General features: G+C 44.4%; 2 protein-coding genes across 9 annotated transcripts in view; one reads left to right on the top strand and one right to left on the bottom strand.

Moving 5' to 3' along the window:
* The window catches only part of C4H4orf19 (chromosome 4 C4orf19 homolog), a 64,474-nt gene extending 56,373 nt beyond the window's left edge, over positions 1 to 8,101 (top strand). For 3 of the 6 annotated variants that reach the window (XM_038399945.2, XM_043513974.1, XM_043513975.1), the window contains 2 exons: positions 2,184 to 2,237; positions 4,521 to 6,699. In XM_038399945.2, coding sequence (XP_038255873.1) covers positions 2,206 to 2,237; positions 4,521 to 5,517 — 1,029 coding nt within the window. In that variant the 5' untranslated portion in view covers positions 2,184 to 2,205 and the 3' untranslated portion in view covers positions 5,518 to 6,699. Of the gene's footprint in view, positions 1 to 2,183; positions 2,238 to 4,520 lie in introns of all 6 variants that reach the window. The other 3 variants (XM_038399951.2, XM_043513973.1, XM_043513977.1) reach the window with 2 other exon arrangements.
* Positions 1 to 21,699, bottom strand: part of RELL1 (RELT like 1) — a 109,582-nt gene that overhangs the window by 25,931 nt on the left and 61,952 nt on the right. For 2 of the 3 annotated variants that reach the window (XR_006281132.1, XM_043513980.1), the window contains one exon: positions 2,069 to 2,219. The exons of the other annotated variant lie outside the window; for it this stretch is intronic. The gene's annotated coding sequence lies outside the window, so the exon portion shown is untranslated. Of the gene's footprint in view, positions 1 to 2,068; positions 2,220 to 21,699 lie in introns of those variants that run through there. 3 annotated transcript variants of the gene reach the window in all.

Genomic DNA, 21,699 nt, shown 5'->3' with positions numbered 1-21,699 from the left:
TGACATTTTAAAATCCTTTATTCCTAATTCAATGCTGAGAATTATTTACAAAAGAATGCAGTATAAAATACTTCCCATAAACATTAGTTTAGTCATACAAGAGGACAAATACAAGTGTTTATAACTATCAGCTTGTAAAACTTAGGAGTAAATGCAGAGAATTCAAATACTCACATAAGTGTAAAATCATGGAAAGTGCTTTTATAGAAATAACAGAAGTAATTTGCATTTATATAATCTTTCTAGAGAATGTCTCAGGCTGCTTTACAACTAAAGCAAACAAAAGTTATCAGCACTTAGTATGGTTAAAAGCCACTGCTGAAATATTTTTATGGAACAAGATGTTAATAGAATACAGGATATGAATTACTGATATCAACACTCAATGAGAAACTCAATATAAAAATGGTTAAACCTAGAGAGTCTGGACCAAGGTCCTTCAAGAAAGCTAGCTGCAGTGACAGAGCTCAGGACTTGTCTACACACACAGAGTTGTAATGGTTTAACTGAAGGTGTGATTTTAAAACAATTTAATTAACCAATAACAAATGCAGCGAGGACACTTATTTCAGTTTACCAGGCTTCTTATGGTTTAGTTTAAGTTGATTAAGAACAGGTTTAAGCTAAATCAAAACAAGACACTCTTAAATGAAAATCAGTGTGTCCATATTGGGACTTACTAAACTGAATCAGTTTAACATTACACCTTAAGCTAAACCAGTGCAACTTTTTTTTGTAGACAAGTCCTCAGAAAATTGTTAAAGGGGACTTACTGGGTTAAGCACTCTGTTTCATTTGGATGAGGTCTGACTAGTAGAGGAGCCGGCTCTAATGGACACTCAGGGTCTAGTCAAACCTGTCTGAATTCCTTTATATTGCAGAACAGGTCAGTGCCGAGACCCGCCTCTACACAGCCAAAGGCTAGTGACTTTAGGATAAGAGACTTCCCTGGTGAAAGGAACAGGTGATGATGGAAGTGATAGTGTCCTGAAAGCAAGGAGACAGCAACCAAGGAACAAAGAGAGGGGAATTCATTGCTGCTGCTGGAATGGATCATAAGGGTCCATCACAATCAGTCCACAATTTAGTGGAGCCCTATATGTTGCCCTAACCTGCACTGGGGACAGGCATTGCCATCCTTCTCTGTCCTTGTGCCAGGTTCATCACTTGCACCAGGGGAAACAAGTCTAGAGAAAGGAGTGTTTGACACTGGTGTTTTAGTTCAAATTTCTGCAAGTGGAATTGCAGAACTTCTGTTCAAGATAAACAGGATTTTTGTAAATAAATTAAATCAATGGCATTAGCAAATACCATGATCCAGTGTCACCAATTTCTCTCCTAATAGGAAATTGATCTGCTATTGCTGGGCAAAGGGGTAACAGATTCTGTCAGGTTCAATTGTCAAGAGAAACTGGGGATCCTGACTAGTAATGGATAGAAATTCCATTATTGCAAAATGTGTAAAATAAGAACATAAGAATGGCCTTACTGGGTCAGACCAAAGGTTCATCTAGCCCAGATTCCTGTCTTCCAACAGTGGCCAGTGCCAGGTGCCCCAGAGGGAATGAACAGAACAGGTATTCATCAAGTGATCCATCCCCTGTCACGCATTGCCAGCTTCTGGCAAAGAGAAGCTTACAAAGGGCCCTGGCTCCATTGACACAAGTAGAGATGGACCCAAGCCATAAAATTGAGAATCAAATTTTCCCAAATTTCTGGGATGTTCAGATCTGGGTTTTGGCTTTCAGCGCATCGCTAAACACAAGATTACCATTGGGACAAACCAATATGTTGATTCCGATCATAACAAAGGGTTGGGCTATTAGTGGGATTTGAAGGCATCTAGCACCCCACAGGAGAAGCTCTGCCTGATTTGTCGTTATCTGTTGTGAGATGCTACATACAAAAAGAAAGCTACTTACAACAGTTTGTTATTTCTAGTCAAACTGCAAGGGAAGAATTTGTTCTGGTGACATAGTGGTAACACTGAAAAAGTTCATTCTGTACAAGAGCTGTTACCAGTTCCCCATTGCTAAGCACAGGGAACCTCTCTCCAAACAGCAGCACCTTTCAAAACTGGAGACTCATGTTCAGTGCAACCACCATTTATTCATTTAATATTTGCATGAAATAATTCATCCCTCATTTTTCTTTTCCCTTGCCTTCTCTCTCTCTCTCTTCAGATGTTAACAACGAGTAATCCAGATGGGGTGCAGATGCTGTAAAATGATACAAAGGTACAGCAGAAGAAATGGTGCTTGGAATCAGAATAAAATAAAAACTTGTTAAAAATAAATCCATTCTCACCTGCATTCATCCTTTAAGTTAAGGATATTTACCATGTTACAAATAATTCAGGAATTTACAGTTTAGATCAATTAAGCCATTTTGGAGCCCAAAAATGCTGATTTCCTGTAAGCTTCATGTTGGTTTATTTTAACTGAGTTTTATCTGTTTAGCTGCTAGCCCACAGAAGCTATGTGGCAACAGAGGCAAATTCTCACTGTAGTGTTTTCCCACCTGAGTGGCAAGAAGCAAGACTAGTTCAGTTGGGGGGGGGGGAAGCTGTAGGATCCATCACCTTCTAAACACTGGAAATGTGCTGTAAATCTGAAGGTAGGGCAGAGACGGCTCCATGAAATCCCTTACCTTCCATCCCTGCTTCCATTGTAGCCTTTACAGTAACTGGCTTTGGGCAGGTCACATAGTAAAGGGCTTTCAATTTAGACAGCCTGCCATCCCAAGCTTCTCAATGCTCCACTCAGCCTTATGTGGATGCCATCCCCATCACCATGTACTCCTGGGGTAATGCCACTGCACATGTGCAGAATTTAGGTCCCCTGCAGATTTCTTTACTTCCCTGCAGAAAAATATGACTTTCTGATGAGGAAGCAAGGGGAAGCCACAAGTGCGGTCATGCGACCCTCCCCAGAAGTATATTTTGGGTACCCAGGGGAGCCAGCAAAGGGGGTAAATCATTGTGGGGCAGGAAGTGGGACTGAGGAAGACCCGGCCCCCTACCGTACACCAGGATCAGCCGCTAGTCCTGGCTGGGCTGGGGAGGACGGGACTTCCTCTTCCCCGGCATGGCATCCAGGGCTGGGTCAGACTCACCCATAAATTTCTCCCCCAGCCACAGGAAGCTCTGCAAATTCTCTCTCTCTCCCATCCACCCAACCCCTGTGCTCCCAGACTCCCTCATACCCAGATCCTCCCACCAATCCTCACCCACCCCGCACTCAGAATCCCCCCGATGAGCCCCACTCCCCCTGCACCTGGATCACCCCGACAAGCCACCTTCACCTGGATCCCCACCCCACTGAGCACCACTCCCCCAACATCTGGACTCCCCACAGAGTTCCCCACACCCCCACCCCACCAAGCTCTATCCCCCCACATTCAGACCCCTCCGCTTAGCCCCAACCACCTTCACCTGGACCCCTCTGCAGAGTCCCATTACTGTTCCACCCAGAACTCTCCAACAAGCGCCTGTGCATCCAGATCCCCCACACCTGAATCCCACACTGAGCCTCTCACACCCAGATTGCCCCACACAGAATCCTCTCAATCCACATCTGGATCCCCCCACATTAAGACCCTCCACACTTGGATCCTGCCTTGCTGAGCCTGGATGCCCATGCCTATTCCACCTGGCACGGAGGGGCAGGGCCCTGGGGTGTTTCTGGGGCAGGTCCGGTCCTTGCGCTATGTCAGGGGTGAGTGCAGCCTCAACGTTGAGTTCGTATTTGGGGTGGGGGGAACTGCACAATAATCGCTCACCTCCGTACAGGCAGTGGCCTGTGCTCCCCAATATTATGCTGGAACCTCCACATTTATTTGAGAAATAAAATTTGCAGAGTTTTAAAATAGTGTGTGCAGAATTTTAAATTTTTTCACGCAGAATGCCCTCAGGAGTAACCATGGTGAGTGAGGGAAATGGGGAAGGAAACTGAAACTACCAGAGAAGATAAAGGGGAGAGGGACATCGTGAAGAAAAAACAAGAACACCTGTGTCAGAGCAATAAAAAAAAATGGAAAAGGGGCAGAGGGGGTACAAAAAATGAATGGAAAAAATAAAAAGAGGGGAAACAGAAGGGAGATATGAGAGAGAAAATGTTCAGAGGAAAGGAAAAAATGATGACAGCTGGGTCAGGCCATGATCGCAGGGAACACGTACGGGGTGCCCACCTGCTAATCGAGGGGATAAAGGTTGGGAACAACTGCATTGTTATAAGGTGGAAGGACTTCTTGTCCTGTGGCTGTGACATATCCAGTGAGGCATTCCATGGCCTTTCTGTCCCCTTGTGGAGCCTCTGGCCTGGAGTCTAATTGTTCTGTAGCATTCAGTCTATTGAAAAAATGACGACAACTAAGTATATGCTTTTTATGTTTAGTACACAATACTGTAGGTTGAGCACAGTTGCGCTAGTTGTTTAATCTCAATACGTCAGACTTGGGTGTAATCAGTTTTCGGTTTCTAACAGAGAAAATATTAACTGGTAAAATTCTCCTTTCCCCAGCTATATCTTTGATCCAGAAGATGTACAATCCTCGAGATACCCCAATGAAGTAAACAGTTACAAACCAGACAAGCAAGACGGCAATAAATTCAAAGGCGATCAGAACAATGAAACTCCAGTGCATAAAAATGAACTGCAAAATGATGAGTTAAAGAGAACAGAAAATAAAAACATGTTCAACAACACAAAAGAGGCCTTCTGGAACCACAAAGGAACTGCTCTTCATGAGGAAGGGCTAGGAAACTGCGTTGAAAAGTTTGACAGTGGTGTCAATTCCTGTAGTGGTACTCATCCCTTTCCTAATCACAACACAAACCAAATCAAAGAAACCATCAGACATGGAAATTCCAGCCAGTCAGCAAGTTCTTTTTTAGCCAACAGGACAAGAGACCTCTGCACCAAGGGACTCTCTTTCTCAAATGAATCTGGCAAAGAATATAACCCAGAAACAGGCAATCACAAGAAGCAGGACTCAGAAGAGCCAGAACGTTCTCGAGATGAGAACTCGCAGTCTGCAGGAGAAAACAGCTCTCTCACAGAAAGTGCAATACTGGAGACCCAAAACGATGCCATCCAATTACCAGACCCGGATTACCTCCCATATGATAGCCAAACCAGAAACAATAATGCTCCTGAAAAGGACAGTTTTTCAGACAATTACACACATTCAGACCAAAATGCAGAGTCTATAGTGATAAATAAGGGGGAGGACCCTGGCCTAAGCCTGCCTTTGCACATGAAGGAAAATTATGATTCAGTGGAGAAAGCTCTTAAAACTGAGTCTGTAAATGTATGTGTCAAAGAGGACATGCCTGATGGTCTTGCATCTGAGGGCCTCATAACAGAAGCACAAGAGGAAAAGCACATTAACCATAAAGAAATTAATGGAAAAATTGAAGAGGAGGAAGAGGAGGAGGACGCAGAGGTGGCAGAAGCTCTTGCAGCACTGGAAGCTGCAACCGCGGGGGAAGATTATGAAGAGGATGAGGAGTATTAGATGGAGATTTCTTTCTAACACATTCATAGTAAACTTCATTCTGGAGCTGTGTGAGAAACTAATGAATGCATGTGTTGTACAGAACAGACAATTATTGTACAAAGCACAAAAAACAGAAAGAGCTGGGACTAGAACTCTGATCATTTAGCTGCTAAAACACAGTCCTTTACCACCTGAACTGAAGAACAACTCCCTTGGCTTCTGGTAGTAATAAGGCCCATATCGTTCCCATAGGCCACAAACAAGGGCGTAGCATTACTCAGACAAAGCCAGCATGTAACAGTATAGTTCACGTGAAGGTTTTCTTCAGTTGACTCAAGGGCTTTCACATACTTCAAGTTTCACGTTCAAATGAATCTAAAGCATGGCTACAAAAACCAGAGTTTCCCCATTTCTGGTACAAGCCATACAAAACCACAGAACTGAATCATTTCAGTGTAAAACTATACAACTGACCCTAGCTTCAAAAACCTTTCAGCAAACTGTGACTAAGAAATTAGCAGAGCTGTGAGATGCAGTCACAGTGAAACCCATGTGAAACTTGCCTGGTTTCATGCTTTGCAAGAAACTAGAATCACAATCTCTTGACTCACCAATTGTTTACAAACGGATTTTGCCTCAGCCTCCCAGAAGAAGCAAAACCCATTTGTTTAAAAAAAAACACCCACAACCCAGTGAGGGCTAAATTCATCCTGCTGTAACTGGACTACAGTCCCTAGACTTACAGCAGGGAGACAGCTAGCCCCAAATCAAGTACCTATTACACTTTAGAACTTTTGACTCTCTGCTTTCAGACATGTTTACCCTTTCTGGATAATTTCATATTTTTAGTTTTCAGTTAGTATGTTAAACTTCCTCTTGTACAATTTCTGGTTGAAAGCCTAGGAGATATGGAAAATAAACACTTCATGTTTAAAGTCACCAAATGTTGGATGCTGTCGAATGGCTGAGATAGAAAATGTGGTCCAAGTTTTATATTGTGAATTGTCGGCTCCTGAATTGATTATAAACTGTTAATAAAATAATTGTTTTAAAATTTAAAGAACCATTATCTGTTGACTTTTATACTTTGTTAGGTTTCTAAATTATGCAACAATTCCTAAGAAATAAACCTTCAAAGAAACTTAATATAAAACCCATCCTCAATTAATGTGTGTGAAAATTACCGATTGTTATGTCACCTTTGCCTGTGCAATATATGCTACTTGCCTCCAGTCTATATGCCAACAGTCTATTCAAGTAAGGAAATGATAGTGGTACGATGCCATTGTAATTCTGCTAATTTTAGTCAAAGGATCAGAATTCTGAAGGTAGAGTTCATATCTGATCTATACTAAGACCTTTAATCTTAGTCTTTACTTAGACCTGGAGTATACTTACAAGTTAGGTCAACATAGTTACTTTGGTCACAGGTGTGAAAAAACCACACCCCTAACCGACCTAGCTATGCTTACCTAACTCCCAGCAAAGATGCAGCTATGTTGACGGAATGATGCTTCCGTTGACCTAGCTACCATGACCCGGGGTGGCGTTGTTCCCACACTGTTGGAAAAACCCCTTCCATCCATCTACGCTGAGTCTACACAATGAGATTATGCCAGCATAGCTAGAGAGACATGGCTATGCCAGCACAGTCACCAATGCATAGACATATCCTTAGTTTTTCCCAAATAAGTACTACAGTATTAAATCCATATTTCTGCTTCTCAACACACTATACATATTCCTACTAATAGTGATTTAAATCCCTGCTTCAAGAAAGCCAAACATGACTGAAAATGAAATAGTTGGCACACTGTATTGTCAAAATAAAAAAAGCTCCATGTGTTCTTAATACAGAACATTAGTCTCAAAAGACTGTCCCTTTCTCTGCCTCCCTGGCTGTTGCTGCATTTCAGTGAGAAGTGAACTTATTCTAGTATATGTTTAGTCTGTAAAGTGCCTGGTTGAAAAGCACTGTCAGAGATATTTTTGTGAAACTGAGACATGCTAAATGATAATGTTTAGTAAGGCAAAGTTATACTTACTAAATCTTTTCATATGTGATTTTATATATATACACATATATATTTACTATATTACTGAATTCCACCTGTAGACAATTTGTACATTATAGATAAACCAGTCATACTAGGAAATTGCATATATGTCTTTATATTGTGAAACTACATTTTATGGAAATGTAAAATCTGAATATTCTTAAGTTGATATTTTTCATACTGCAGCTGGTTAGTAGAAAAGAACTCATCAGTTCAACAGGCTTATTAGAAAACTAAATGAAGGAACAATATGTTCTGCATAAAATATAAAAATCAGACTATACTAAGTTGTGCACCATAATTCTGCTGTATAAAATCAAAAGGACATGTTCTAGTGTGTAACGGACTATACTACTTGGGGTACATTGTACTGTATTCTTTTTCTCATTGCTGATACAGTATGTAGGCAGCGTTACGAGGAGACAGTTTCTCACACACACAAATAATTAAAGGAAGTATTCTTTGCATACTTGGACTGCCCATCTGCATATAATAATTTCAAGGCAACTTAAAGCACTGGATTTCCACTTATTGGATGTAGTCAGTTAATAGAGTCTTATGAAAGGAGACTTAAGGAGCTTGGCTTGTTTAGCCTAACTAAAAGAAAGTTGAGGGGAGATATGATTGCTCTCTATAAATATATCAGAGGGATAGATACCCGAGAGGGAGAGGAATTATTTAAGCTCAGCAATAATGTGGACACATGAACAAATGGGTATAAACTGGCCACCAGGAAGTTTAGACTTGAAATTAGACGAAGGTTTCTAACCGTCAGAGGAGTGAAGTTTTGGAATAGCCTTCCAAGGGAAGCAGTGGGGGCAAAAGATCTATCTGGTTTTAAGATTCTACTCGATAAGTTTATGGAGGAGATGGTATGATGGGATAATGTGATTTTGGTAAGTAATTGATCTTTAAATATTCAGGGTAAATAGGACTAATCCCCTGAGATGGGATATTAGATGGATGGGATCTGAGTTACCCAGGAAAGGATTTTCTGTAGTATCTGGCTGGTGAATCTTGCCCATATGCTCAGGGTTTAGCTGATCGCCATATTTGGGGTCAGGAAGGAATTTTCCTCCAGGGCAGATTGGAGAGGCCCTGGAGGTTTTTCGCCTTCCTCTGTAGCATGGGGCATGGGTGACTTGAGGGAGGCTTCTCTGCTCCTTGAAGTCTTTAAATCATGATTTGAGGACTTCAATAGCTCAGACATAGGTGAGGTTTTTCGTAGGAGTGGGTGGGTGAGATTCTGTGGCCTGCGCTGTGCAGGAGGTCGGACTAAATGATCAGAATGGTCCCTCTGATCTTAGTATCTATGAATCTATGAACAATTTGGGTGTAATTTGGGGGTAGTGGAGTTCATTTCAGTGTTTCAAACTAACCTCCCCCCTTAGTTAAATAGCCTTATTTGCACAGTAATTTGATAATTAATGACCCCCAGTCTCACTTCATTGAAAAAAAAAAGGACATTCCATTGAAATGGACCCTAGAGTTGTTTCACACTTGTCATTTTTGGCCTGATCCAAACCCACTGAATGGAAGTTTTTGACTGACTTTGGATCAGATTCCTTATGAACAGCTGCTTTTTGTTTCCAACTTAGCTGTTAACATGGTACATAAATGAAGAACGGAAAGCAGTATAAACAGTTTACTGGAGTGCCAAAAAAAAAAGAGAGAGAGAGAGAGAAGCTAGTGGGTCTTTAGGTAATTCAAAAAATACATACACAGACCAAATATCTTATATGGAACATTTAGAGGTTGTATACCAGGGCTCTTTTCCAAGCAACTTTTTTTCCTCACTTACTATGATTTGTTCTCCATTTAAACACTCCCCGTTTCTCCAAATTATTTAACATGTTTAAGAAGCATAAGTGTAGGCAACAGCAGCCACAGTAGCCCTAATTCTGAACCCTTGGGAATTTTCTGTGACCCTTATTTGCATGTATTTGAACCCTAGGTTCTCCTGTAGAGTTCACCTTGACCAGCTAAAACATATTAAAATACAGCTTGCCCTCTCTGTGCTAGGATTTTAAAACACCTTAGTTCAAACTTGTTAGCCAACATATTTTAAAATACACCTTTTGCCCTAGTACAGACATACCTTTGTAACCCATGCCTGCTTGGTGTGGCACTCTGTCCCCAGGTTACACCTTTGAAAGCAAATCTACTCGGGTCAAGAACAGAGGCCTTGAATCCTGATTTCTTGTGAATTCAAAGCTCTCACTGACTTCAGAGAGTGTTCTGGTCAGATAGGGAAATGCAAGATAAGACTCAAAGTCCACGTGCTCAATTTGTAGAAAAGAAAAGCACTCTATGTTTTTCTTCTATATAAAGCATGTGGAGATTAACAAATTAACACAAAAAATGGAGACCTGGAGTCTGCATGCTGCAACTTGCAAGGAACAGAGCTGGCAGGGAATAGGTTGGAAAATGGAGATGAACGAGCTACATGGAAAGGCTCCACTGCAAGCTGCCCTATTGTTACCACCACCCCACACATCCACCACCAGCCATAGCAGCACAGGAGAACCAGTAGTTGCTCTGCCATTGGTTTATTGCCCCCTATGGGCTCTTCCGCCATGAGTCAGAGCATTGACTGAGATCAGTCACAGTTTTGCAGAGGATCATTCCATGTAGTATTGCTCCTCTTCCCAGCCCCTGGCATCATAATTCGTGGGAACTGAGGGCAGCCTCCCACTTAGCCGCTTTCACACTCTACAGGGTCGTACTGTGGTTTTATGGGTAGATTTACTCTCGCTGTCACCCCTACCACTGAGCAGCTAAAGCAGCCTAAGGGCCAATGTTACGGCCCCTTTCACTGACTACAAAGAATAGTTATTAATTAATAACAACCCATGTCAAAAGGGAAGAAAAGCAGCTTACCTCTGAAATAACCCTGAACTATTAATAACCCCACAGAAGCACAAATTCTGTATGTTTTCCCCTATAAGATAAGTTTTCAATAACTGTGTAATCAGCAAGCCTTTTGCAGCCCTTTAAAATGTAGTCATGTAGAAATGCAAATGCTATCAATCTTTACAGTCCATTTTATTTTTGCATAAAACCTCTTAGTCCAGCCATTAGTGGGAATAACATTTGCTCCCCTGGGAAAGCAGAGGACGTAAGCAATGTTCTTGGAAATTTGAGAGTAAGCTGCATGCACAAAACTATACCTTTTAAGAGCCCCTCTCCTCCCTTTGTAGCGGTTAAAAAAATCCCCAAACACACATCAGAAGCAGCTACATAATAAACAGCAGAACTACAAGTAATGTAAATACCATTTATGCTCCCTCTATTCAGAGGGATCAGTTTTAAGCAGAACTCTAAAAGCTGTAGTCTTCCATTGATAGCTTTCATGTCAGTGTGAGCCTCTTGTCCACCTGTGTGCTAATGGGAATAGACGTTTTATGCATTTCAATGTGGCCTAATGTAAAATCAAACATATAGGAACAAGAATGCAGACCATAATTACAGGAGGGCAAGAGACTTGGGGGATGTTGTGGAGGGAAAAATCAGATGAAAATGAGCTCCCTTGGTAACTCCAAGGGTTAATGCAATCCTTGGATGTATAAATAGAGGAATACTGAATCGGAGTAGGGAAGTTATATTACCTCTGCATTTGGCACTGGTACAACTGCTATTGGAATACTGTACCCAGTCTGGCAAGCACAATAAAAGAAGGAAGGATGTTAAAAAAAAATTAAGAAAGTTCAGAGAACAGCCATGAGAATGATTAAAGAATTTGAAAATACACCTAGTAGTGAGGGACACACAAGGTCAATCTATTTAATTTATTAAAGGGAAAGTTATGGGGTCACTTGATCACAGTCTATAAGTATATACATGGGAACAAAAATGTGATAATAGAGGGCTCTTCAATCTAGCAGACAAATGTATAACAAGATCCAATAGTTCGAATACACAAATCAGAATGGAAATAAGGCATACATTTTTAACTGAGGGTAATTAACCACTGGAACAAGTTATCACGGCTTTTGGTGGATTCTCCATCACTGGAAATTTTAAAGCCAAAATCGGATGTTTTTGTAAAAGATATGCTGCAGGGTGGATTGATTTAAATCACAGTGATTAAATCACAGATTTAAATAATAATTTAAATCAGCAAGCAAGAAACCTTGATTTAAATCATTGACTTCTCCTTAAGAAAATAACTAAAAAGTAAGATTGATTCTCATTGCTTGATAATTCTTTTGCTAGCCAGGAGATACCTATGCACATTGATTTAGGAAATTAGGTAGCTTAACATACAGTGATTGAGATTCTTAATTTTACATTTGTATTATGTTATAAAATGGTGAATGATGGGTTTCTTATCTGCTAAAGGATGATTAATTTTTGTGATTTGTGCAAATCTGCACTTGAATGGAAACTGGAATTCAATTTAACATGCTCTTTTGTGCACTCAAATTATTTTTATATGTTAATTATCTTAAATGTGCAGGATATATAAGAAAAAAGTCTGTTTATCAAAACATGTTTTGCATTTAAAACCAATTGATTTATTAAACAAAGGGAGTATTGTCTGTAGTTAGTGAACTGAAATGATTGTTTCTGGTTACCGTGTGCTTCAAGGTTTTAGAATTAGCAGATCATCCTCTCACATCTCATGTTTATTAGAGCTGGTCAGGAATTTTCCATTAGACCAATTTTCCAATAGAAAATGCCCTTTTCATAACGTTGAAGAATTCATGGGAAAAATTTTATTTTTCCATCAGGAAAATCAAAACAACAGCTCCTGAGTATTTCTTTCTGCCTATGGTGAGAAAGTGATAAGGCAAGTAGCTAGGTAGCTAAAACATTCATGTTGGCTCCCCGAAACAAAATTGTACTTGAAATCCTTTCCTGTGAAAAATGCCACATTTTTGACTTTTCATCCCAATTGGGATGACATTTAAAAAAAAAAAAAAAAACCACAATTTTTTCCTCAGGAAGGGATTTCTGTTTTCTGCACATCTCTAGTTTTTAATTCAGAGATTGAATGAGAAAAAACAAACTTTCCTGCTATTTCAGTTCCCATTCCGTTTCTCAGCTCTGAATGAGCTAGTCATTGAATGGAACTAGCTGGACAATGCATTTAATTTAAATCTAAAAAAAAAAATTGATTTAAATAAATAATACAGTTTTTAATTTCTTCTCTTTTCTTTTCAATATCAGATTTTGATCCACTCCGATAGGCGCTAGTTGAAACACAAATTAATTCAGGGACTGCATTATGCAAGAAGTCTGCCTAGATCACAATGGTCCCCTTTTGGGAAACCTACAGTTCCTATTGAAATTAAATACAGCTGCAGTGGTGCTGAGTACTTGCACATCTAGTGCTCAGCACTTATAAAAATCAATATTGTATAGCAGAACAAATATGAGAGAACTCTGACAGTGAGCAAACAAATTACACCATAGTCCAAATGTGACTCATTTTTTTTTGCTTCCTGATAGGAAGTAAGCTTTCCAGTAAGCTGTATTTCTTGAAAGTCTCCTTTCCTCCCACTACTTGTGGAATAAAGGGTCATGTCAACGGACAATATGGAGAACTGAAGAATTACTGTAAAGTACAGCAAGAATCTATGCTCGGTTCAGGGTGGTTGTTTTTTTATAATTAAGAATCAGAAGAGGAGATAAAGAGTAAAACTGTGCAACCTCTGCAGGGCTTGGTTCATGCTCATGAACTGAACAACAGTGCAGTTTTCCAAGAGTTTGACAACAACCTCATCTCTTCAGATTCACTCAGAGAACTGTGTCCCATAAACTCAAAGATCCAAGGGAATAAACCACCTGCAGAGGGGGTAAGGAGAGCGATAGCTATCCACAGATATTGGAAAGGTGTAACTACTAAAAAGGAAGAGGAATTTAGGGTGACAAAAGGTGATGAGAGTATATGGGATGAAATTAGGAAAGAAAAAAAATAGGCTAAGCATCTGGAAAAACCTAAACTGTTAAATGTATTAAAAGCACTAAAAGATATACTGTAGGGACCACTCCTTAATTGGCATTTGGCATGGGAATAGACTGTTGCTGGTAACCTACATATTAGGTTTTTTCCATCTCTACTTTCTAAGAACCTATGAATAAAGCCTGGATAACATCATAGTTCTCATTTGGGGAATTTCTCCCCCCTAAGCCATGACGTGATAACAAAACTACCAGAAAGTGGTGCTAACCTGAGAAACGCATAGTTGTGTAAGAGAAAGGTGCTGGATTGACAACACTAAGATATTGAAATTCTTTACCCATAACACAAAACCACTGTGGTCTAAACCGCTTTACAAGCTCCCTCATTCGGCCTGTCCCTGACCTAGAAGGACCATCTCCAAGATTGAGGCCTTGTCTACACTGCCACTTTACAGTGCTGCAACTTTCTCGCTCAGGGGTGTGAAAAAACACGCCCCTGAGCACTGCAAGTTTCAGTGCTGTAAAGTGGCAATGTAGACAGTGCACCAGTGCTGGTAGCTACGCCCCTCGTGGGGGTGGCTTTTTTTTCCAGCGTGGGTGTGGTCTCTCCCAGCGCTGGTGCCGTGACTACACTGCCACGTTAAAGCGCTGCCAGGGCAGCACTTTAATGTTGCTAGTGAAGACATATCCTGAGAGGATATTACAAGTAAGAATCTTTAACCCAACACATTTCAATGTGGTTGAAGCAGTGACACTTGAAGGTTAACAATCTAATAATAAATTGCATGTTTTGTCAAAACAATACCGCTGGCTGTTTGGGTTCTAGTTAATTTTTACTGACAAAATCCTCTACTTGTGCAGATATGTTTAGGTACGAAACAAAAAGATAACATTACTGCCCAACTAGGTTGGCTGGTTTTGCATTTAGGACAAGATGTTCATGCGACAAACATCCAGTCTGTGTGAGTCAAAAAAGGACTGTACTGAAAAGAAACCTGAATGATCATAACAAAAACAAAGCTAACAAAAGCTGTTGCATGAAAATCTTTAAAAATCATGGCCATAATAAAGACACTGGATTTGTGACTCATTACAACAATCACCTACTAACTAACCTACTCCTTTATCCCATGACTGCAGAGGTGTTAACTGCCCACTGCACCTTGAATGGTCTTACAATATTTGTTAACTCCTTATGCTAAAAATTCTGTTCCACCTTCTATTTAGCTGTGACACCGAGTATCTTTCCTAAACCTGAGGAAGCGCTGCGAGCTCGAAAGCTCATCTCTCTCACCAACAGAAACTGGTCCAATAACAGATTTAATAATTTTATTAAGATATTGTTGAAGTAAAAAGAAAACAGTACAGAGTTTAGGCATGGAAGTTTCTGGTTATCAGGGAATAAGGTACAGATTATCAAGGGGTGCAAAATTCAGTTTAGGAGCGGGTGGACTAAGGAATACATAATATACAATCTCCCCGATTGGGGGTAAAAGTTTAACAGGTCAAAGTACAGACACTGAGACATGGGGATATGTTGTCCATATAACGGCTATGTTCAGGTGTGGAGTATAATGAGCGGATGCCATGTTGAGGATGGATCTACCCTCATTTGGTTGGATTTAATGTTCAGTGAGTTTATGGTTCCAGTTCATATGGTCCAATGAAAAAAAGTCTCTCAGTCCCTTTCCCATGGTTGATGCACGATGTTGTACCGGCTCACACCTCCTGGTACTGTCAGTGGCCAGTGATGTGTTCGATGTAGATGTCCCTGGACCATCAGATTGTGTCCGAGACCATGAGGCGCCACATGAGCTGTGCGTACCATCGACCGATCCCGCAGGTCCGCAGCACACGCTTGTTGCAGGGGTCCCAAGCGCCCCGCACTCCAACAATCAGGGCATCCATCTACACCTCGTAGCCCTTCGCTCTCAGGGTGTCGGCCAGGGGGGCGTATTTTTCCAGCTTACAAGCTTGGGATTCGCGGAAGGCCGGGGTCCTGTTCTCGAAGGAGACCGTGATGTTGATGAGGATGATCTTTTTCTGATCCTCGTCGGCGACTACCACGACAGGTCGCAACTGGCTGTCCGTCCCGGGGATGGTGGAGTTCACGGCGGCGACCTCCCCCAGGCATGGTGCAATGGCTTTCACCAGGCAGTTCTGGATGGCGTTATGGCGCAGCTGCCAGGCTCTGGAGTGGGGCTTGCAGCTGCACAGGACGTGGGGCAGGGTCTCACTGGAGTAGCCGCACTTCCTGCAACGCTTGTCACGGTTCCCGTGGCGGACGGCTCCGTTGAGCGGGATGCAGTTGAGCCAGGCGTGATGGATGAACTGCCAGTCGGGGAAATGCGTGAAGCTTCCCCCGGCGAGAAAGTAGTTGCTGGCGTCCCACTTGCTGGTAAGTTCAAAGACTTTACCCTGGTCTGGTTTACGCTTCAGGGTTTCCATGTACAATGAGTGGATGGCTGCCTTCAGGGTCCTCTCCAGCATGCCCCTGGCGCTCGGGGTGACGATGGTGTTGTCGTCGAACCTGATCTGTGGCACCAGGACTCCCAGCTCCTGGCGCTCCTCGCACCACTCCCAGCGGCAGCCGATGCGCTTCCCCAGGAGACACGTGGCATTGCGAGTGCGGGACCACAGTGAAGCGATGTCGCCACCGTCCCATCCAAATTCGCCATCCAGAGAACCGCTCAGGAATCTGGCGGTGCCTTGGTTGGAGGGGGCTCTGCCGATCCGCTTCTTTGTTGCATCATGGAGGGCGTTTGCTGCGATGTTCCTTACCATGGCATCGGGACACGTCAGCAGGCGGAAGGCGTGGGTGATCACCGCGATGTCACACAGGTCACCCATGCGGGGGACATTGGCACCGCCATGCCAGTGGGCAATATAGACCAGCTCATTGCTGGCTCTCTGGGGAACGAACAGCCACTTCTTCACCAGCTGCCGGACAATCTTGTCTGCCTTGTTGAGGGGTACCTTCACCACGGTGGATCCCCTTAGGACAAAAGAGATGTGGGGAATCAGGAAGGCATTCAGAGCGTTTATCTTCTGCCACGGTGCTAGCAGGGAGGCATCGATCTTGGCGGCATCCTGCAATATCTCCTGGATGGTGTCCTCGGGTGTCTGCCGGACACGGAAACCCGTCAGCGTGCCAAGGTGCCGGTACGCCTGCCCCTCTGCCAGGGGGATGATGGGCTCGTCCTGGATCTGGAACCCTGTCGCCTACACTGAGTCCCATTTGCTGCCATCGATGTGGAGAGATGCACACTTCTTTGCATTGAAGTGGAGCCCCATCCAATTGGCAGCTCGACTGGTGGCATCTAGCATACGTTGGAGGTTCTCTGGGTCGTCTGCGGTCAGGACCAGGTCATCCGTGTAAGCCAGGATGCTCACCCTCTCGCCGTGGAGATTGAGGCCATCTGTGTCATTGGAGATCGCTTGCAGCAATGGCTCCATGGCGAGGTTAAAGATGATGGGGCTGAGGGGACAGCCCTGCTTAACTCCGCTCCGGATCGGGATCTCGGTGGTCTCCCCTTCGACCGAGCGAATGGTTGTGCTGCATCCCTTGTACACCTCTTGGATCACACGCAGGAAGTTCTCTGGCATCCCAAATTCCTGGAGCATGGCAAAGATGTGGTGGTGGGGCATGGACCCAAAGGCATTAGCCAGGTTGAGCCATGCTACTGTGCACGCCTCCACGCCTTTCTGGCCGTTTCAATGGTGGTTTGGAGGACAAAGTTGTTTTCATAGCAGCCCTCACAGGACATGAAACCTTTCTGGGTGGAGCTGATGGCTCTCCCGCTCACTGACCACTCCGTGATCCTCGACGCCAGGCAGCTGGCATAGAGCTTGTACATTGTGGAGCAGAGAAAGATGGGCCTCCAGTTGCTGGGGTCGTCCCGCTCACCCTTCTTGTACACCAGTACCATCATGGGCTTCTTCCAAGAGCTGGGAGTCCGGCAGAATCGCTTGCACTGGTTGAAGAGCATGGCGAGGACCAGGCAGCTGGGATTTCGCTTTTTCAGGAGGCTGTAGGGGATGCCGTCTTTCCCTGGAGCTGTGTTTTTTGTTTTTGAGAGTCTGGCCATCATTTCCCTGAGCGTAAAGTCAGTTTCCAGGACACCTGCTTTGTTGACACGGGAGAAGGGGTGGAGGCACTCTGGGCGCTGCGCGTCATTCTGGGCTATGCGTTCGAATACATCCTTGAAGTAGCTGTAGAGATGCTCAGATGGGATCGTGCAGTAGGGCGACGGCTCGTCTAGGATCTCCCTCATGGCTTTGGAGCGGTTTGCCTAGTACAGCTTTTGAATCCTTGAAGCCGCTGCTGGATCGTAGCAGTGGCTGGCGTTTCTACTTCTGGCTCCCATGGTGGTGGTGTTGAGGTTTGGAGCAGGCGTTCTGTGGACAGGCGGGACGTTCTCCTGGTTTGAACTTCTCCTGGGAGAGGTTTCAGCAGACAGTTCTTGAGTGAGCCTGTCTACTAGGAGGTCGAAGTCATCAAAGGAAGCTGTCACTTGCAGCTCCTCGGTCCAGGCAGTCTGCCACAGAGTGGCAGCTCTCACCACCGGCTGCTGGCCCTCATGGTCCTCGACCTCATCTGGTGCAGGCTCAAAGCCTGCATGGTCGGCCTGCCATCTATCTCATGGCTCAGGATTCCCATCGGTTGGGTGCTGGGGCGGGATCTCTGGCGGGATGCTGGCGTTGCTAGCGGTCGGAGAGACGCGGTCTAGCTCGGGAGTTGCTGGGACACCACTGGTCCTTCTAGGAGTGGCTGCTGTCTGGGCGGTTGCTGCTGGAGCGGGAGATCTCCCGTAGGCAGTGTCCTGCAGAATGGACTCGGGGGCCGTGCTGCCCGGTGCTTTGCTGTGGCTGCGGGGCTGGTTCCTCCAGTAATGTCTGGAGTTTGTAGGGCGATCTGGGGCATGGTGCTGGCTCCTCCGGTGGCTGGAGCTCGCAGGGTGGTCTGAGGCTTGGCACTGGCTTCTCTGGCTGCTGGAGCTCGTAGGGTGGTCTGAGGTGTGGCTCTGGCTCCTCCGGCGGTTGGAGTTCGCAGGGCGGTCTGAGGTGTGGCTCTGGCTCCTCCGGCGGTTGGAGTTGGCGAGGCATTCTGAGGGGCGGCACTGGCTCTTCCAGCGACAGGATCTCGAGCAGTTATGCACAGTGGGGCGCTGATCCTTCTGGGGACGGGAATGTACTAGGCAGGTGGCAAGGTAGTACTGAGTCGTCTGAGTATGGAGATTTGCTTGGTGATGTGAGAGGGTGAGATGGGCCTCCTGCTGGCGAGGAGCTGGGTGATGTTCCCCGAGGCAGCAGATACCTTCTTGGTCACAGAACCCCATTGCGCTGGCCTGGTGATGGGGACAGGCTTCTTGACGGCAGCTTACACGATCGCTTTTCTTTGTTGAGGCTCAGGAACAGCAGGCCGGCACGCAGCAGGAGGCATTGTTGTTCCCTTGAGGCATTTCCTGCAGGCAACTTGGTGCGTCTTGCATTGCTTCTGCATCTCAAAGGGCAGGCTGAAGAGGGCATAGCTGAAGGCGACCCGCTTGCTGTGGCATCTCTTCAGGTGCCTGGTGACGCCACCGAGGAGGTGGAAGCTTCAGGGCAGGGAGCAGATGGGGCAGATGAGCACGTCTGCAGCGAGGGGGTACTGCAGGTAGATCGTGTCCTCATTACCTTGCAGCGGGAGGGTTCCAGCAGCATCAGCGGTATCGCTGGCTGGTTCATCCTGATGTGGGCAGTTGGGGTCGAGAGCTCCAGCAGGGCAGGCATCCGGCAGGGACCTGGGGTCACTCAGGGTGGTTTCTGAGGCTGGGCAGGCATCCAGTGAGGCACTGGTGACCCTCTGGGTGGTCTCTGGAGAGATGCTGGTCCCGTCTATGGAGATTCCTCTCTTGATGGTGTGTAGAGCAGCGAGAGCACCACCAGCCTCGGGGACCTGGGCAGCTGCAGGGGTGGGAGGTGGTTGCCTGAAAGCATCTTGCAGCTGCAGAGTGGGTGGGCTCTCGGTCGGCAGCTGGTGTTGCTGGAGAGCGGGGGGGCTCTCGGTCGGCAGCTGCTGTAAGGCGAGGGGGTTGACCCTCGGCATCTGGTGCTACTGGGGAGCAGGGGAGATGTTCCTTCTGGTTGTGATGTCCCGACAGGCCGTCCTCAGGATGCAAGATCTTACTGGAACAGCATCTTGGAGGAGGTCCTTCGAGCAGCCACCGATCTTCCCCTTCGTGCTGCTGGTCTGCAATGTCCTGGAGGCACCTAGGACCTTCTTTGTAGTTGGTGTCTGAGAGACCTTCTGTTGAGCAGCAGCAGTGGTGGTACACGGTACATCTGGGGATGTCTCAGGAGCAGAAAGAGGATTTCCTTCCGAAGTAATAGTAACAGCAGAATACACCTTCAAAGCAGCATCTACCTCAAGCACCTTGTTCCAGACACACACATTAATACTGTAGCCTACAAAGGTAGGTAACTAATACACAATCAATAGATCAGGCAACAAAACTACTGAATAAAACTAGAGTTTTGACATGAGGGACATGGATCCTGTTGTTTTTCTTTGTGATGTTTATTTTAGAAGGAGGAGGATTGGGGAGCGGTTGTATGTTTTTGTTGCTTATTTGTTTTAATACCTAACAAGTTAAATTAGGATTATATTGGCATTACAAAAAGTTTGTTTGAATAATCAGCAAAAATTGCTACGGCTCCCTCTGCTGTCTGCACATATAGATTTCAGACTTATCTATGCCGAACCTGCTCATTTAACACAGGTAAAAAATATTTAAAGTTTTTAGAATAGATAGGAGAAAACACTATATTTGTATTTTTTATTTATTTGGTTTTCATCTATTGCCATGTTTTGTTGCCATTAATGGTTTTAAAGCATTTTTATGGCAAATCAAAATACTGATGTCCAGCAGTACTTTGTGAGGTTCTGTCTGTACCTTTGTGACATTTGCTATTTACATCATGACCACACAGTGAATGCTCTAATAGTTTGTCATGAAAAAACACTAGCAAAACTGAATTCTCTACTCAGATATTTCTGTTACACTCATCCCCATGTTATCTAAGTAACTTGAAGCAATAACAATCTGACTGGAAAAAACAAACAGCTGTCTTTGCTGAAGCCCCACCCACTGTTGAAAAACAGACCCTTTGATTCTGTCACCCAACACCAATTGCTTGATAGATCCTCCATACATACAACTGATGCAGACAACCCTATGCAGTGCAAGCACAATTGATGCAGATCCCCACACATTGCAGATCATAACCACAACTGACGCAGGTCCCCCACAACTGATGCACACTATGCAACAATGTGCCTCCCCCCACTTTCACCCACAAACATACTAATACACTCACAGCCCCCACACTGTTATTCACACAAACTGGTCTCCTCTCCCTGACACACACAAGCCCTCCCAGTGACATACCCCTGTCCCCACCAGACCCATCACAATTGCATTATCTCCTCCACCCCGTCAGGCCTAAGGGGACCACAGCTCTCCACACTGGCTGCTCTGAGCTTGTGCTCCCCAGCCCTGTGCTTGCAGGAGGGAGCAGTAGCTACTCCAGGTGCTGAGGAAAATGAGCACATGGAGCAGCTCTGATCAGCCAGTGGAGTTGAAGGGAAGGAGACACAGAAGTGCCGGTATGGGGGTGTGGCACTGTTTCAGAGCACTGGTTTCTATACTAAACAGTTAGTGATAAACAAGACCTTATTTTACTCTTACAAGAACCATCAAAATAATCTAAGTGCACTGTAGCTATAATTAGATTGCATGTTTTAATATGTAACAAAATTAATAAATTCTAAATAAACATCATAATGAATTGAATGAACTCAAAACAATCATAAGCTTGCCCAAAGTTAGACAACGTTCATTTATATTTGACTGATTTCTGATTTATTTCCCACCATATATGCTATCCCTTGGTATTCCATCTACCCCAATGCCCCTGCCTGGTAGTTGCTATTAGCATTGTTAAGCCATCAGTCACTGTTTTATATATTTCTATAAATTCAAACAAGCACTTTTAAGAAATTGAATCAGGTTCTCTTCCACTCTTACATCTGCACTAGTAGTAATGGTGGAAGCAGCTGGAACAGGCCTAGATTACACAGTGGTACTGTGCCTTCACTCGCACAACCGCCACTAGTGGAGCTATATTAGTCATAGTGCAAATGGGGGCAATTTCCCAATAATTGCTACCATACGCAAGGCTTACCTAAGCCAGT

This window comes from Dermochelys coriacea, chromosome 4 (genome assembly GCF_009764565.3).
Source record: "Dermochelys coriacea isolate rDerCor1 chromosome 4, rDerCor1.pri.v4, whole genome shotgun sequence".
Lineage (NCBI taxonomy): Eukaryota > Metazoa > Chordata > Testudines > Dermochelyidae > Dermochelys > Dermochelys coriacea.
The sequence above is the reverse complement of the archived record's forward strand: the minus strand, read 5'-3'. Positions and strand labels throughout refer to the sequence as shown.